This window comes from Prionailurus bengalensis, chromosome E3, assembly GCF_016509475.1.
Source record: "Prionailurus bengalensis isolate Pbe53 chromosome E3, Fcat_Pben_1.1_paternal_pri, whole genome shotgun sequence".
NCBI classification, from domain to species: Eukaryota; Metazoa; Chordata; class Mammalia; order Carnivora; family Felidae; genus Prionailurus; species Prionailurus bengalensis.
The window spans coordinates 2,221,923-2,238,576 of record NC_057357.1 but is presented as its reverse complement, the minus strand read 5'-3'; the positions used below and the strand labels follow the sequence as shown (position 1 = coordinate 2,238,576).

The 16,654-nt window shown below is 58.4% G+C and overlaps 1 protein-coding gene across 2 annotated transcripts in view; it reads left to right on the top strand.

Annotated features, from left to right (window-relative positions):
- Positions 1–16,654, top strand: part of MAD1L1 (mitotic arrest deficient 1 like 1) — a 318,039-nt gene that overhangs the window by 160,763 nt on the left and 140,622 nt on the right. For both annotated transcript variants that reach the window (XM_043559540.1, XM_043559541.1), the window contains one exon: positions 8,522–8,662. In XM_043559540.1, coding sequence (XP_043415475.1) covers positions 8,522–8,662 — 141 coding nt within the window. The remainder of the gene's footprint in view (positions 1–8,521; positions 8,663–16,654) is intronic.

Here is a 16,654-nt window from a genome sequence, read left to right as displayed (position 1 = left end):
CTTTTCTGTTTTGTCTTGTCTTCTCTGGTTGTGACGCGGTCAGCCTGTTAGAGGCTTTTCAGTGTCGTTGATCTTCTCAAAGAACCAACTTTTGGTTTTGTTGATTTTTCTCAATTGTTTTCCTGCTTTCAATTTCACTGATTTCTGTTCTAATTTTCATCATTTCTTTTCTTTTGCTCGGTTTAGGCTTACATTACTCTTCTTTCTTTCGTTTTCTTTTTTTTTTTTTTTTTCAATTTTTTTTTAACGTTTATTTATTTTTGAGACAGAGAGAGACAGAGCATGAACGGGGGAGGGGCAGAGAGAGAGGGAGACACAGAACCGGAAACAGGCTCCAGGCTCTGAGCCGTCAGCCCAGAGCCCGACGCGGGGCTCGAACTCGTGGACTGCGAGATCGTGACCTGAGCCGAAGTCGGACGCTTAACCGACTGAGCCACCCAGGCGCCCCTCGTTTTCTAAGACAGAAGCTTTGATGATTGATTTTAGATTTCTTTCCTAAAATAGCATTCAGTGCTATCCATTCCCTCGAAGCCCTGCTTTTGCTACGCGTTGTGATAAGTTGGTTTTCATTTCATCTTGTGAAAAATGCCGTCATATTTCTCTTAGGATTTCTGTGACCCGTGTGTTATTTAGATAAGCGTTGTTTAATCTCTAAATATTTCGGGATTTTCCAGCCATCTTTCTATTACTGATTTCCATTTTAATTCCAGAGTGCTCTGAAAGCTTACTTGGTATGATTTCTGCCCCTTTCAGTGTGTTTAGTTGTGTTTTACGGCCCAGAGTGTGGTCTGTCTCGGTGAATGTTCCACGCGAGCTGGAGAGGAATGTGTGTCCTACCGTTGGCGGATGAAGTATTTTATCAGTGTCAATTAGATCCAGTTGATTGATGGTGCTATTTGGTTCAACTGCATCCTTACTGATTTTCTGCCTCCTGGATCTGTCAATTACTGATGGAGGGCATGGAAGTCTCCAGCTACACCGGGAGATATGTCTGTTTCTCCTTGAAGTTTTATCAGTTTTGCCTCACGTATTTTGACCCTCTGTTGTAAGGTGCATACGTGTTTAGGATTGGTAAATCTTTGGGGGAGTATTGACCCCTTTATCATTATGTGGCCCCCCTCTTATCTCCATAGGTGTTTCTGTGTCCTGAGGTCTGCTTGGCCCAAGATTGGTAAAGCTTCCCCTTCAGCTTTGCTGTCTTTTGACTGAGGTTAGCACGACATATCTTTCTCCACCCTTTAACTTTTCTGTCTGTGTTTGTGTATGTGCAGTAGGTTTTTTATAGACATATAATTGGACCCGTTCTAATCCACGTTGACGGTATCTTCCGGTTGGCGTGTTTAGATCGCTCGCAGTGATACCGAGGCACTTTGTTTGGCCGCTGTGATGTGGTTCGCATTTTCCACGTGGACACTTGTTCTTTGGTCCTTTTTGACTCTTCTGTGTCGATGTGCCTTGTTTGGTTTTAGCCGAGCATTTCATGGGACTCTGTGTTTCTCTCATTTTCTCTGGTAACTCATGAGTTACAGGTCTTAAGGCCTGTGTTGTCATGCTCACCCCAGAACTGGCAGCTTGGCGGAAGTCTGAGTCCGTCCTTAGACGGTACTGTCCCCCCGCACAGGTAGCGCGGTGCCTTGCACCAGGTGTCCCAAGTCCCCTCCCCCCGTCCCTTATGACAGCGCTGGTCTCCTGAGGCCTTGCTACCCCTGCTCCTGTGAGCATTGTCTGTTAGAGCAGGTAAGACCCGGAAGGTGACAGAGACTACTTGCCCCTCACCTGCTCCTTCTCTGAAGCTCTGCCTTTCTTTACACCGATCCGACTTCGGACTGCTACGCGCCTTTTAATATTTCTTGTGGGGCAGGTGTACCCCGACGGATCCCGCGTGCCGTTTTTGTCCGAGGATGCCTTTATTTCCCCTCCGCTTCTGAAGGGTGATTTCACTGGATGCAGAGTTCTGGGCGAGGCAGGTTTTTCTCTGCTCAAGTAGACGTCCCTCCCCGCCCCGGCCCCGGTCTCTCACGTGCTGCCTGCCTCTGGCGGGATTTCTCCGTCTTCGGTTTTCAGGGTTTGAATATGATTTGCCGGGTGTAGGTTTTTTGGTGTTTATCTTGCTCATGGTCCTCTGAGCTCCCTGGATCTGGGGTCGGGTGGCGTTCTGGAAAGTCTCCCGTTCAGAGGGGTGTTTCCTCTGCTCCTAGCGTCATGGTGCAGAGCCTACCCCTTGCGTAGCTGGCCCTCGTTCTTCTGGGGCGCAGCTTTCCTCATCGTCTCTCTCTCTCTGCGTCTCAGTTGGGGAAGTTTCTGCTGACACGTGTCTGTCTTCGTTTTCTCTTCCCCATTTTTGCCCCATCCGTTGTTTCCATCCTCACACTCTTTGCCTGTGTTGTTTTATTCTTTTTCTTATTTTTGACTTGGTTGCTGGCTCATTAATTTTCAGCTTTCGGCTTTTCTAATGTAGACAGTGAATTTATAAGTTTCCTGCTGTGTTCTTTTTTCTTGCATCTTTTTCCCTCCCTTTTATATTTTTCTCGGTTTCTTCTCTTTTAGAGGTTCCTGGGCATATTTAATAGAGTGGGTAATGATATCTTTATCCCTTTGGGAGCAATTTAAGGCTCCAGGCCTCCCTTAAATGCTTTTATTATATGTTATATTCTTTTCCCCCCTGAATTTCTGTTTTTAATTGGTATTTTTTTCAGTAGAGAAGTTGAGAAGTCATGAAATCCTGAACGAGTAGGCAGTAAGAAGTTCACCTGTCCCTGCCCCGTCTGCCCCCCCCCCCCCCCCGCACCTGCCTGGAGGCAGCCAGGGGTCTGGTTCGGCTTGCACAGGCCGCGTGGGTGTGGGTGTGCGCACACGCGCATGGTTTGCTCCCGTATCTCCTTAAGAAAAGTGTTGTGCCCCGCACCTCCTCTGCAGCCTTAGCGTCTCGTAGGTATTTAAGCATCTAGTGTTGGTCGCCGCTCATTTCTTGTGAGTGGGTGACGAGCGGGTTCATTCTGCCTTTTCCTCCCCCACCCATGAGTCAGGCGCCCTGCGATCTCACAGTTGTGGCTGTGGTAGCACGTGGCGCTAGTGCGTCGCTCGTGTTCCTTTCTTCTTTCTCGGTCTGGCTTCCGTGACCACTTGCCTTCGGCCATACGTCTTGTGTGCTCTCCTCCAGTGAAGTCGTTGCTGGTGAGCAGCTCCCTACCGCCCCAGACTGTGTGTCGCCGCGGACGGGCACGTCTGGCGGCCTTCCCGTGGCCAGCCTGCTGCGGGGGCCGCATCCACGCATGTGGGTGTCTGCCCTCCCAGGGCGCACCCCACCCGCCCCCGCCCCTCGCGCACTCTGCAAGGTCTGCGATCTTCTGCAGCTGAGGGTGGGCGCTTCTGATCCATTCTGGAAGTTCCACAGCCGTTGTGACCTTGACTGTTGCCCTCCGTCCGAGGTGCCGTTTCTCCCCGATTTTGATAGAAACCCACAGCCTCCCAGTGCTCCCGTCACCCAGCCGCTGCCTCCTCTTTCCGGTTTGTCCTTTGTCTGCTTTCTGCTTTGTTCCTCAGATTTCAGCCACATCTGAATCGCTGTTCTACTAGTTTACGTCTTTGAATTGTTATTTTACCTTGTTGAGCTTTATTTAATTTGCGTTTCGGTTTTGTTTTTGAATTTGCTTGTTTCTTCGATGTCCTGTTTCTCGCTAATAATTTAAGTCCCTTTCTTTATTGTTTTGAGCGTACCGTGCATGTTTTCTGTTTCCGCTTCCGATTATTTTATTACCTGAGTACTGTGGGTCTAATTCTCCTAATTCCAGTGCTTGCTGGTCTATTTTCATTTTTCTTGTGCGATTTATTTGTATTTTTTACCGTTATTTTACGGTCCTTAGAACTATCTCTTTGGAACTTGTTTGATGGGCAGAGCGTGGCCCTGCTTTCCCAGCCGGGATCTCTGCGCGTGCTCCTGCCACGAGCCAGCTCGCACTGTGGTCTCGGGTGCTGCGCACAGTTAATCTGCCGGCAGTCAGCGCTGTGTGTGCCTATGTGGGTAGGTACCACCATCTGTTTGTTTGTAAGGTTTGCCCCCTGTGGATACCGACTTTTTTGGTCCTGGTTCTCTGCTCTCGTCTCCCACCCGGTTCGGGCACCTGCAGGAAGGGACTGATTCCAGTCCCTCCCCGGGAGACTCCTGCTCTGGGCTCTGGGGCCGGCCGCGCCCCCTGGACTCAGGAGGAGCCCAGGAGACTCGGGGGTCAGTTTATGTGAGGGGGGCACGTGCGAGGGCCAGTGTTTGTTAGGACCACGTGCCGGGGTGTCTGTGCCCGGGAGCCCGTGGAGTAGGGCGGCTCTGGTCTTTGGGAACCCAGGAGGACACAGCTCATCCGACACCAGTCAGGGCGATTGTGCGCAGGAGCATCACCTCCCCTCTGGCCTCTGTCCCCGTCGTGGCCTGGCATTGCCTGAGGAGGCAGGCTCTGAGCCCTGAACCAGACTCCGCGGTGCCTGCGGCTGCCGCCGCCTGGGGATTGCTGGGGTTTGCTGTCTGGGCACACGCGGGAGGAGCCCCAAGAGGGGCACCCCAGGGGATCTGTCACCCAGGGTTTGCACCGGCCGGGGTTTCATGTCGGGGGCTCGGTCTGTGATGTGGGTCAGACGCACCTCCCTGGCCTCAGAACAGGAAGGCTTTGGGCTGGAGGGGAGGAGACGCCGGAAGAGAGACCCCTGACCCCAGAAGAGAGGCCCCAGGGGCTGTGCCTGCTGGATGCACTGGTTTTTCGGACTTTGCCCCTTTCCCCGTGTCCTCCCTCCTTCCTGCACCCTCTCGGGGAACTTACAAAAGCCTGCATCCCGGCCCAGCGTTGGGGGCTGGAGCGCTAGTGTCCCTGGGCATCGCGTTGGTGACCATGGCCCGTGGGACTGCAGAGGCGGGGGTCTGGGTCCCCGGGACCAGCCAGGGGTGAGAGGTGGCAGTGGGGCCTGCTGCTGGCAGGCCTGTCCCGTGAACAGAGCTGTCCTTGGGACAGAGGCAGGATTGGCTAGCACGGCCCGGCCAGTGTGGGCCCCAAGGGCAGGGAGGACAGTGGACGTCGTCTTCCCAGGCAGACCTGTCTGCCCAGCCCCATGGAGAAGAAGTTACCGCTCCTGGTGGAGGGTGCTTTGGGCGGTGGGGAGCGGCCGCGGCTGAGATGCATACCGCCGGGGTCGGGGGGAAGGCCCGCGTCCGGGGCCCGCCAGCGTTGGTTTCGCTGTTCTGAGCTGCCCGCAGAGGGGCTCTGGCTTCCGCATCAGTAGATACAAGCCAGACAAAATAGGACCTGTTTTTCAAATGCTCTTGGCTTTCCAGAGCATGTCAGCTGGTTGCCACGGATCCTCGGTCTCCACGCCCACGGCCCCTGGGGTCGGCATCCTTCCTGCGGGAGACCCCAGACCCTTGGTGCGTGCGCAGCCCCTGTGCCTCAGCTTCCTGTCCAGAAGGCTGAGGCCTGCCTCGATGGCCACTCATTCCCAGCGTTGGGGCTGGCTGTGCACCGTCACATAGCACCGCCTACCAGCCCTGTCCCCTCATTTCTGCTGAGGAAGGAAGCATTTAGTTTGTCCAGAGCCCCTGGTCTCTGCCCTCCTCAGGTTCCGGCCCCTTACTGGGAGCATTCCAGAGCTTCCAGAAGATTCTTCCTGTCCTTGGTACCAACCTGCCTGCGGGGCTCAGCGCCGGTTGGGGAGGTGGGCCGGAAGACAGGACGGCTGGGCAGGGTCTTGAGCCGTCAGTCCCGCGTCTGTCCTGGAGTCGGGCACTGGCCCGTCAGCCCTTGGTGGGGAGGGAGGCTCCGTGTCCTGGAGGCCCGGGGGCAGGAGGGCCGGTGACTGTTACCACACGCGAGGCTGCCGGGCCAGCACGCTCCTTCCCAGACGGCTGGGGCGGCGAGGGCGGGGCGGGGCCTGGGGTTCATCTGCGCGTGGGCGACTGACCCTGCCCTCATCCACGCGCGGAGCTGCCAATGACTCTGTGACCAGCAGGCATGCTCGAAGTCACATGGGACTGCTCTGCGCCCGGCGGCAAGTGTCCCCTTCTACTTCTTCGGGCGAGTCTCTGAGGCCTCCTCGCGGACCCGATGCCTGTTTGTTCAGAGATTAATCATCGGCATTTGCTCAAGTGGAAACAAAGCAAACTTTACCACAAGCGGAATTGGTCATTAAAAAGTCATTATCAAATAAAACCAGCACACTTGGTCTTTTGCTTTTCCTAGTAATGACAAAGCGACGTCTTTAACGGGAACGAACGACGAACTTGCTCCCAAACGTTTTCCTCCTCGCCGGCCGAGGCGCCCGCAGACCCGATGAAGAGTGCCGTGCTGGAAGGCGGGTTGTGGGGATTTATTGGTCAATCAGGGAGACGATCGCAGCTTGCTCAGGAAGGCAAGTCCCCCCGCCCGGGCCCCCCGGGGCACCCGCATTCTGGTAGGGACGACGCCGGTAACCAGCTCGAGCCATAAAAGTCAATACGAAGATAAAGGATTTCAATAAAATTGTGACACTCGATAAACCTTCCTGTGGAAACAAATTTCCCACGGACGTGCGACCGGTTCCAGTTGGATTTGTAACTTTAATTTCTCGGTGAATTTCTTGTCATCAGCTAATTGTGCAGCCCGTGGCGGGCAAAGACCGAGTCTGAGGCTCGCGAGCCCTGTGCCTTCCTCCGGTCCCACCCGAGAAGAAGGGGCCTCTCCAACCCAGAGGACGTTGAGTGGGGGGGTGTTTCGGGGCCGTGAAGGTGCCTGTGCGGACTGTCCCTTTGGTGCGCCTGGTCGCCCTGCCCTGATGGGACAGCGGCCGAGAGCCGGGCCGGCGCAGAGCCAGGCAGTGCCGGGGCCGGAGAGGGTGCGCCGTGAACCGTGGAGGTGTGTTTGCCGACACGGATGAGGCCACTGGGCCTCGTTCATGGGGCGGTGTGTGGACGCTGCATCCGTGATGGCGTCAGCCCTCGGGTCCGCCGTGTGTGAGTGGGGATTAACCCAATAATCCGGGAACTGATGCCGGGGATGAGTGCTCTGGCCTCAGGGCCCCGGCTGGAGCAGAGTCGGGCCAGACCTGGCCCGTGCACAGCCCACCCTTCCTTCCTGGGCTCTGCTGCCCCAGGCAGAGCCCCGGAGCTCCGTGTCCCACAGCAGCAGCATCTCTGGGCGCCTGAGTGCGATATGGACCCTCAGGCCCCAGCCCAGACTGTGGAGCTGACCCCCGGGACACTGGCCCACGTGAAGCTCTGAGACGTGTGCGCCGGTGCACCTGGGTGTCCTGCGGGGTGATGGGATTTTCTCCCTGCGGGCTTCCCAGGTGACAGCAGCCTGCAGAATGTGGGGTGGGAGAGCAGGTGCCAGCCCCAGCTCAGGCCTGTGTTAGGGCCGAGGAAGAATCCAGGTTCACAGGGCACGAGAACGGATGGTGGGCAGCCCACAGGGGAGGCAGAGGCTCCTTTCTGGGTACGGGTGCCCTCTGTGCAGACCCTCCAGAGCCGCTCGGCTGCTGGACCTAGGGACACCTCAGGTCTCTGTGACCTTCCCTGGCTGGCCTCCAGAAGGTTGTCTCCCCGCACGAACATCTGAGGAAGGAATCTTCCAGTCCTGGGCAGGAGAAGCCGCCCATGCCTCCCAGGGCTCCTGACTCTGGTTCACACTCAGCCTTAAGCGTTTCTGGCAGGACACCCCTGAGCAGTGGCTTCTCTGTGGAGCTTGGTCCTGATGCAGTGGCATCGGTACATCCTTCCCCAAAACCTGGTGCGTCTTTGCAGGGGGCTCTCCCTTTGTGCAAGAAACGGAGAAAGGGTGCCGGGCCTGGCTGGTGCCTATTGACACATCTGTGGCCTGAGATTGGGGCCCCAGGCATCCTGGGAGCTGTGTGGGGAGACAGGGAGCTTGCTAAGGCCAGAGCTAACGAGTGGGGAGTCAGGGGCGGTTCGCGTCTGGGTGGAAGGAACGTGCATCCTGCTTCTTGCTCCCACCCGGTCGCCTGCTGCTTGGATGGATCTGTCCTCTCTCCCGACTGCTGCGTGCAGCCTTGCCCAGAGGCCAGGTCAGGAGTCACAGGCGGTGGGGCATTCAAACCCACGGCCTGGCCTGGTCCCGCCACCGCTGTGTTCCTGGGACCGTGTCTGGAGTTTGGCGGCCCCCGGGGCTGGCGGGATGGGATAGAGGGCCTCTGCGCAGCTGGGGCAGTCAGCAGGCCCGGGGAGGGGTCTCTGGCCACCACAGGCCTCCATAGACCCTTCAGCTCGAGGCCGGGCGGTCGTGGGAAGCACCCGGGTCCAGCCCGGCCTTGGCCTGTGCTCGGGCTGCTGGTTCAGAGCCGCTCAGGCCCCATCTTGGCCTCATGGGGCTCTGTGAGGATCCAAACGCCCCTCAGCCCTTGGAGAAGCCACATGAGCCCCCCACCCTCCAGCCCAACAGCGTGCCCACCCTCCTGCTGCCTCCGTGTGGCGTCTGCTGTCACGTCGTGCGTGTTCCTCCGGTGTCCCGTCACCGTCCCCGGCCTGACCGCCTGCTGTGTGTGCCCACAGGAGCGAGACGGCATGCGTGCCATCCTGGGGTCCTACGACAGCGAGCTGACCCCGGCCGAGTACTCGCCCCAGCTGACCCGTCGGATGCGTGAGGCCGAGGATATGGTCCAGAAGGTGCATGCGCACAGCTCGGAGATGGAGGTGAGTGTGCGGGCGGGCCCGGCGCGTGCGGGCTCCGCGCCCCGACCGGCGGCCGGGGGAGGGGGGCCGCCAAGGGGCCGTGGCAGTGCTGTCGCGTGCAGACCTTCAGTGGTGGTTTGAATGGCTGTTCCTGCCGCACCCAGCGAGTCGCCGTAAGTATCAGCGTGTTAATAGTCATCTCCTTACGGCACACCTGGTGCCGTGTGAAACGTTACCGAGGAGAGATTTGTGGGGAAGGCTCTCTGACCCCTTCGGTCCTCCCTGGCGTGTTTTACGTGAGAGCTCCCTCTTGTCCGTGTGCCGCGTGCACCCTCCTCACTTAAGTACGAGGCCCGCGGTTCTGGCACCTCCAGGGCCGCGTTTGGGGTGATGGGGTGATGGGGGTGACTTGAGAACCTATGGGCTGGCACGGTTAACCCGTCTCACCTTTCCGGGCCTGCACGCGGTCTGTCTCACCGGCTCTGGTAACCTCCACGAGGGCTCACCAGGGCCCGAGCGGCTGCCTGCAGGGAGGAGCAGGCACAGGGGGGCTGGCCGCCAGGCATTCCCCGGCCGGGCTCTCCGCTCCCTGTCCCTGGCCGTTCTGGAACATCAACAAGCAGGTGGAGAGAAGCTCGCTGCCTTCAGGTGCCCGCGATTGGCAGCCGGCCCCCTTTGGGGAGCGCAGGCAGTGGTTGGGTCAGTGCGCCCTGGGGGTCGGGCCTGGACCCTGTCCAGCCCTTCTCAGAGGCCCGGGTCCCCTGTGGAGAGCTGTGTGCCTCCTGGCCCCCAGCAGGTGGCAGCAGACGAAACACCAGGTCCTGCTCCGTTCAGGCCTGCGGTGGGGTGGGGGGGTGTGGGGGCTCCCCAGCCCTGGCTCCTTCTCTCATCGCCAAGACTCCCCTGGCCTCCGTCTGGCCTCTCTCAGAACCTGTGCCAGGAGAAGAGGAGGGTGTCCTCCCCCTCCTCCCCGGGAGGCCGAGGCGGCTGCCCGGCACATGTCACGGGAGGGTGCGGGGTAGTGGTGGGGACGGGGGTCTGGGGCAGGGGTGGGGTGGCGATGCCCGCCACGTGCCAAGTCTCAGAGCTCCTTCTGCCGGGGGACCCGGTGTCCGACGAGTTCAGTCCCGTGCCAGCTGCTGCTGGCACCGAGGGACCCCTGCTCTCGAGTTGGCCTTGGGACCAGGACCCATCACGCGGTGTGAGGGAGCCGGTGGGGGAGCCCCGTCTCGCCCACTTGCGGTGACGTGTGTCACCCCCGCAGAGAGGCCCGCGCCGTCTGATCAGGGTGTGGGGTGGGACGCGGTGCTCTGGCGGCCGGAGCAGGGGCAGCCTGGCCGCTTGCCGGGACCGCAGGGGTCCCTGCCACGCACGTGCGCAGAGAGGCGCACACGCAGCCAGTGGCACTTTGTGCGCTTGGAGGAGGGCGGTGGCTCTTTAGCGGGGGTCTCGTGTAGAAGGGAAGAGGCGGAGATGCGCCAGATGCCGCGTTCCCCTGCTCCTTCCGTGCGGCCCGTCGGTGGCACGGAGACCGGGCTCACTCAGTGGCCACCTTGCAACTAGCGACCGTTCTCACGCAGGCTCTCCCGCGGCACCAAGACCGCCCCGGTTCCCCCGTGAGAGGCACCCCTGACCCGCTTGTCACCCAGGAGGAGGTCTGGGTTAGGGAGAAGGGGGCCCAGCTTTAGGAAGTAAGCCCATAGCAACACAAGGAGGGGCTTTGGTGGGGGAGGGGGGTCTTGGGTTCAGGAAAGTCTTGGGGCGAGCTCCCAGATGACGTGGACGTCGTGCCTGCCATCGGCGACACCAGCAGGAACAGGGGGTGGGCACCGTTTGGCAGCTGGAGCCAGAGCGGGGACCCAGGGCCAGCTCTGCCTCTCCTGCTGTCACCTTCTGTGACCGACGTCCATCCCCTGACAGGTGTTGTCCTGTCCTGTCCCCTGGCCCCGTGGGTGGTGACTCTCTCTGCAGAGCAGGGGGAGGAGGGAGAGCGCCCGGGGGCATTTCCCCGTGCTCGGGTCAGGCACGGCGAGGGTCCCGGCTCAGGCTGTGGATGCGGTCCCCCTGCAAGCTAGCAAACAGGTCCCTCGGGAGCTGGTGGGGTCGGGAGAGAAGGGCACGGTGCTCCCGTGCTGGGCCCTGTGGGTAGTGGTGGTGGACTGTGAGTCGGGGTCTGCTCCGTTTAGTTTTCTGTCCGCTCCCGGGTCTGGGAGCCTCACGGACGTGCCCGAAGGCAGGGACAGAGCCTTACTTTAAGGTGAGGCACCGAAACCCAGATGCTGGCCTGACCTGTGTTTGGCCCCGACACGCTCCCGTGGAGCCGAGCCCTGCAGACCCAGGCGTCCCGTCGATGGAGGGCGGGCACGTGAGGGTGCCGGTGGGTTCACGGTCTTCATAGGGAGCGTCTGCTCTGTGGCGGCCTGAGGGGCCTGGCCAGACCCTCCTTCCATCTCCAGCCTGACCGGTTTGGGGGACGGACCTCCGGGTCCAGACTGTCCCCCGCAGGGCAGCTCGTCACGGGCACGCAGGGTCCCCGAAGCCCTTTCTCCCGTTCTCAGCCGTGGGGCTGCGCTCCAGATAGGAGCCCCGACCCCTCCCTGCCTGCAGGCCTGGGCTGCGACCTCAGCTCTGCCTACGTGCTTCCTGACCCCCAGCGGGCAGGCAGCCCCGGGAGAGGCCTGGGGCCCAGTGTCGGGCTAGGGCTGGGGCGGCCTGCTGGTCCAGTCCAGCGGCCCCAAGGTAGGGAACGGTCATGGGTGCCCCAGCCTTGCCTCCGCTCCCCCTCCCCTGCCCCCCCGGGTCACAGAGGCCACATGCTGATCCCGGATCCTGTAGGCCACAGAGTGCCGCCCTCCAGGGTTCAGGGGCTGTTTTCCCGTTCTTATTTATTAAACAGGAACGTTTTATGTATCAGGATCTCGGAGAGCTTCAAAAGCTGCTCCAGGGGGCCTGACAGAAGTTTATTAGTTGAGCATCGTGTATTGGCACACAGTGAAAAGTTATGTAACTTCATAGAACCTGGTTGTTAAGGTTCCTTAGTGCCTCCCAGACAAGCCATCCGTCACGGTGCCGATGCAGGCAAAGCGCCGGGGGCACACGGAGGCCCAGGACGAGCAGCCTTGTGCCGAGCGCTCGCTGGCGAGCCCCCGGAGTCGCTCCCGTTTTGTTCAACCGCCTTAAGGAGCCGCGGGGAGCCGCGAGGGGCGTGCAGGGAGAACACCCCCACAGCCCGCAGGGTCTGATGACGGCGGCGGATTAACTCTCCGCAGCTCCCCGCCCGCCTGATGGATTGCCGGTCTGGAAGGCAAGGTCCAGGGGGACGGAGGGAGAGAACATCGTTGCCATGCCGCCGCTCGGCGCGCCTGGCGGGGGTGGGCTGTGCACCTCTCTCTCTGCCTCTCCCCACCGCCACCTGCTGCTTTTCCCTTTCGGTTCCGCGCGGCCTCTCTTTCCTTCCTCGTTGTCTTTGTGTTCGGTCCTCACGCTGTCCTTGATGTCTTCTCTCTCTCACGCCCCGCTCTCTGCCACGGCTGCCCTCTGCGCTCCTGCCCTCACCCCGGGCCCCCGTGGCTCCTCAGTCGGGTCGGCGGGTCAGCCTTGTCCGTAAAGGGCCAGGTGGTAAGTTCCGTGGGCTGTGTGGCCACACGGTCGGCTCCGTGTGTGGCAGCTGGAAGGCAGCTTCGGGCCGTCTGTGGATGGTGGGGGCTGCTGTGTCCCAGTGAAACTTTAGTGGCAAAACAGGTGGGGGGGGGCCTGGCATTGGGAGGCCAGCTGTAGTTGTCGGATGCCTGGTCTAGCCCCGGCTCTTCCTGGGACCCCCGGGATGCTGCTGCTTGATGTGAAGCCACCCCAACAGCGTGGGGCTCCCGGGCCCGGTTGGGTGGCACTGGGCCCCACGCGGCCTGTCCAGCACAGCACGCGGTATGCCCTCACACGGGCCGCGCCAGTGGGCCCACCTGTTCGCTGATGGGGAGGATGGGGGCGGGGCGACTTTGACGAGGTCCCCTGCTTCTTTCCAGGCGCTGCAGTTCACTCGCTGAGCTTAATCGGGTGGTTCTAACGTGGAGCACGTCTGAGTCCAGCAGACACGGCCCAGTGAGGCGGACCGGGGAATGCTGAGACTGGGAGAATCCCAGCGGCCCGTCTCTAGTGAAGTTGGCGCCACTTTGCGTGGAGTTTATTTATTCCATTTAATAAAGCGGCTGCAGAGGTTGATAGCGCGCGTCACGAACCTTCCTCCGTCGACCGAGCTATAAATATGCAGCTCGCGCTGCTCCAATCCAACATATCAGCCCGGTTTGTTTTTCCAATTTATTTAATTAAAACAGATAACGATGCTGTTGGCTTCGGGAAGGTGTGCGGAAAAATCCCAACTTCACATGGCGGTGGGTCCAAAAGCGCTTCCCTCTTCCAGGACGGGGAGGATGGCCGCCCCGATGCTACCGGCCGCCCGCCCCGCGCTGCCTCTGCGAGGGTCCGACCGCAGTGCTTGCGCCCTCCTGCCCTGGCTGCGGGAGGGGTGGTTTGGCCTCCGGAGGAACCCCGGGGAGCTCACAGATCCGCGTTACTTACAAACGCATCTGTCGCTCTCCTTGCACAAAGACCTCGGGGTGACTGTCCTGGAAAAAAGTGCCCACAACACAGTGGAAAATCTCGAGGCACCGTTAAACTGTATTACAGACAAGGGGAAAAGCAGGGGTGAGTGAGAAGAGCCAGGCCCGGGGAACCCTCCGCGGGGAATGCTCCCCGGCGTGCAGGTGGGAGACCCAGGGGAGGCAGACGTCGTGGGGAGGCACTGGCTCCTGTGCTCGGGACAGAGGCGGGAGGCCCGCGCAGGACGCCTCACGGAGCCCCGGCCTGCGCGTGTCACTACCGGCCGCCCTGCGGGTCGGGCCGCTGCCCCCTCCTGCGCTCTGAGAAGGGCGGGCGCTAGGCTTGCGGAGCCGGCTGCCGCCAGCTGCGCTGACGTGTGATTGGCCCATACGAAACGACAGACACCCAAGGGGTGCGGGGTGGTGCCGCACTGACCCCACCGCTGTGGCTCGTCGTCGCCCCTGCGTCGCCCGGCCTCCCCCGCCGGTCATTTTTGTAGCGGGAGCAGAGTGTGATCTGCTGTCTTGGCGGATCCAAGCTCGTGACGCCGAATCATTAGCGTGCTCCTGTCCCCTTGCTGCGTGAGGCCCCCACGTCTCATTGCCCTCACGCCTGGAAGCGAGTACGCTCTCACCCGCACCCCGTTTCTCCCACCTGGCCCCGGCCGACCGCGTTGCCGCTCTCCCTTTCTGCGAGCTGGGCGTCCTCAGGGTCTGCGTGTCCGTGAGGGTTGGCAGCGTTTTCATGTGTCTTCCTTACTTTTCGCTTCACGCAGTGTCCTCCGGGCTCCTTCGTCTTGTCACAGATGACGGCGTCTCATCCTTTTCTGAAGCTAAATAACGCTCCATCGTGTATGGGTAGCGTGTTTGTCCGCCGTCCACTGGCGGGCGCCTCGCCTCGGCTGTTTGCGTGTCTGGGCCGCCGTGAGTCGGGCCGCGGTGAACCTGGGCGTCCGGGCCTTCTTTGAGAGGGAGCTTTCGTTTCCTTTTGACACGTTCCCAGAACGGGAACACCGGATCGTACGGGTCATACTTGTAGTTTTAAGTTTTTGAGGAGCCTCCCATGGTTTCCCCTGGTGGCCGCGCCCGTTTGCGGTCCCCCCAGCGGCGCACGACGCATCCCTCACCGACGCTCGCCGTCTGTCTTGTGTAGCACACCCGCCCTCGCCAGCGTGAGGGGCACCTGACCGGTCCCGACGTGCGTGTGCCTGATGCTGCGTGTGCTGAGCACCTTGTCGTGGACCTGCCGGCCGGCCATGTTTGCGGCGCCCTGTCGCGGATTGGCTGGGCGTCCGTGTTCTCGGGCAAAACTGTGCATCCTTTGCCCACTGTTTGTTTGGGTGTTGGGTGATTTGATATCAGGTCGCACGAGTTCCTTACATACGCGGTTGTCAACCCCTTATCCACGTACGGTTCGCAAATACTGTCTCCCACCACCTTCCGTTTTGTCAGTGGTTTCCTGTGCGGGCAGAAGATTTTTGGTTGGATTCAGAGCCACCGCTTTATTTTTGCCTTTGTTGCCTGTGCTTTTGATGTCAAATCAAAAAAAAAAAAAAAACCATCAAAAAGATGAATGAGCCTTTCCTGTTTTCTTCTTGGACTTTTATGGTTCCAGGTCCGTGTTTTGAGTTGATTTTGTGTGTGTGGTGTAAGACTAGGGGTCCGCTACTGTTCCTTTGCGTGTGGACATCCAGTTTCCTCAAGGCTGTTCCTTGAAGAGCCTGTCCTTGCCCCGTCGTGAATCCTTGACAGCTTTACTTCTGGGCTCCCTGTTCTGCCCCGTCGGTCTGCATGTCTGTTCTTGTGCGGGCGTTACACCGTCTTGATTACTGCGGCTTCGTGGCAGCTTGAAATCAGGAAGTGTGATGCCTCCAGCCTCGCTGTCCTTATTTAAGATTTCTTTAGCTATTCAGGGTCTTCTGAGGTTCGGTACATATTTTAGGATTACTTTTTCTGTTTTTGTGACAAATGCCGTAGGGATTGCATTGAATCCGGAGTTTCCTTTGGGTAATGGATGTTTTAAAAAATGTATGTATTAATTTATTTTGAGTGAGAGAGAGGGAGAGAGAGCATGAGCGAGGGAGGGGCAGAGAGAGAGGGAGAGAGAGCATCCCAGGCAGGCTCCGTGCTGTCAGTGCAGAGCCTGACGTGGGCCTCGAAATCACAAACTGGGAGATCACGACCTGAGCCGAAACCAGGGGTTGACTGCTTAACCGGCTGAGCCACCCAGGTGCCCCAGGTAATATGGACGTTTTATAACAATATTAGGTCTTCCAGTCCGTAAGTGTGGAATGACTTTTTATTTGTTTGTGTTTTGTTCGGTTTCTTTGGTCAGTGTTTTACAGTTTTCAGTCTATAGGTCTTTCACCTCCTCCCTTATATTTATTTCTGGGTATTTTATTGCTTTTTTGATGCTGATGCAATAGAATTGTTTCCTTTTTCAGATTGTTTGCTGTCAGCCTATAGAAACGCATCTGACTCTGGCGACGTGAGTTACGAATCCCGTGACTCTACTGAATTCGTTGGTTACCTCTAACGGTTTTCTGGTGGCGTCTCATTTCCCGCATGTACGGTCATGTCACCTGCAGGGACAGTTTCACTTGTTCCTTGCTGACTGGGACGTCTGTTTCTTTTTCTTGTCTGATTGCTGTGGCCAGGACTTCGAGTACTGTGTTGAGTAAGCATGGAGACGGCGGGTGGTACCTAATTAATTGTTATCACGAAAGCGTGTTGATTCTTGTCAGGTGTTTTCTTTGCATCCGATAAAACGATCGTATGATTTTTATGCTACGTTCTGTTAATATGGTGCGTGCCGTCGCTTGATTCGTGGAGGTTGAGCCGTCTTTGCATCCCGGGGATAAATCCCACTTGGTCACCGTATGTCATCCTTTTAACGTGCTGTGGAGTGTGGTTTTCTAGTACTTTGTTGAGGATTTCTGCATCTGTGTTCGTCAGGATACTGGCCTGTGGTTTTCTTGTAGCGTCCTTGTCTGGCTTTGCCTCGGGCTAGTCTTGGCCTTGTAAGATGAGTTTGGAAGTGTTCTTTTCCCTTCCATAGTTTTGGAGGAGTTTGAGAAGGATTGGTAATAATTCTTGAACTGGTCTCGGACCTTTCTTTGTTGGGAGATTTTTTTTATTACTGATTCAGCCTTCTTGTTATTGTTCTGTTTGTATTTTCTGTTTCTTTGTGGTTTATCCTCCAGAGCCTGTGCGTTTCTAGCAGTTCATTTGTTTCTTTCCGATCGTTTGCTTTGTTGGTAATTGTATCTAGTAGTCTCTTAACGAGTCTTGGCACCTTCGAGTGGTCTCTTGTAATGCGTCCTCCCTTGTTTCTGGTTTAAGTCTGTCAGACTTATTTTTAACTGAGTTTCACTAAATGTCCGTTTTGGTTATTTTTTCAAGACACCAGCTTAGTTTTGGT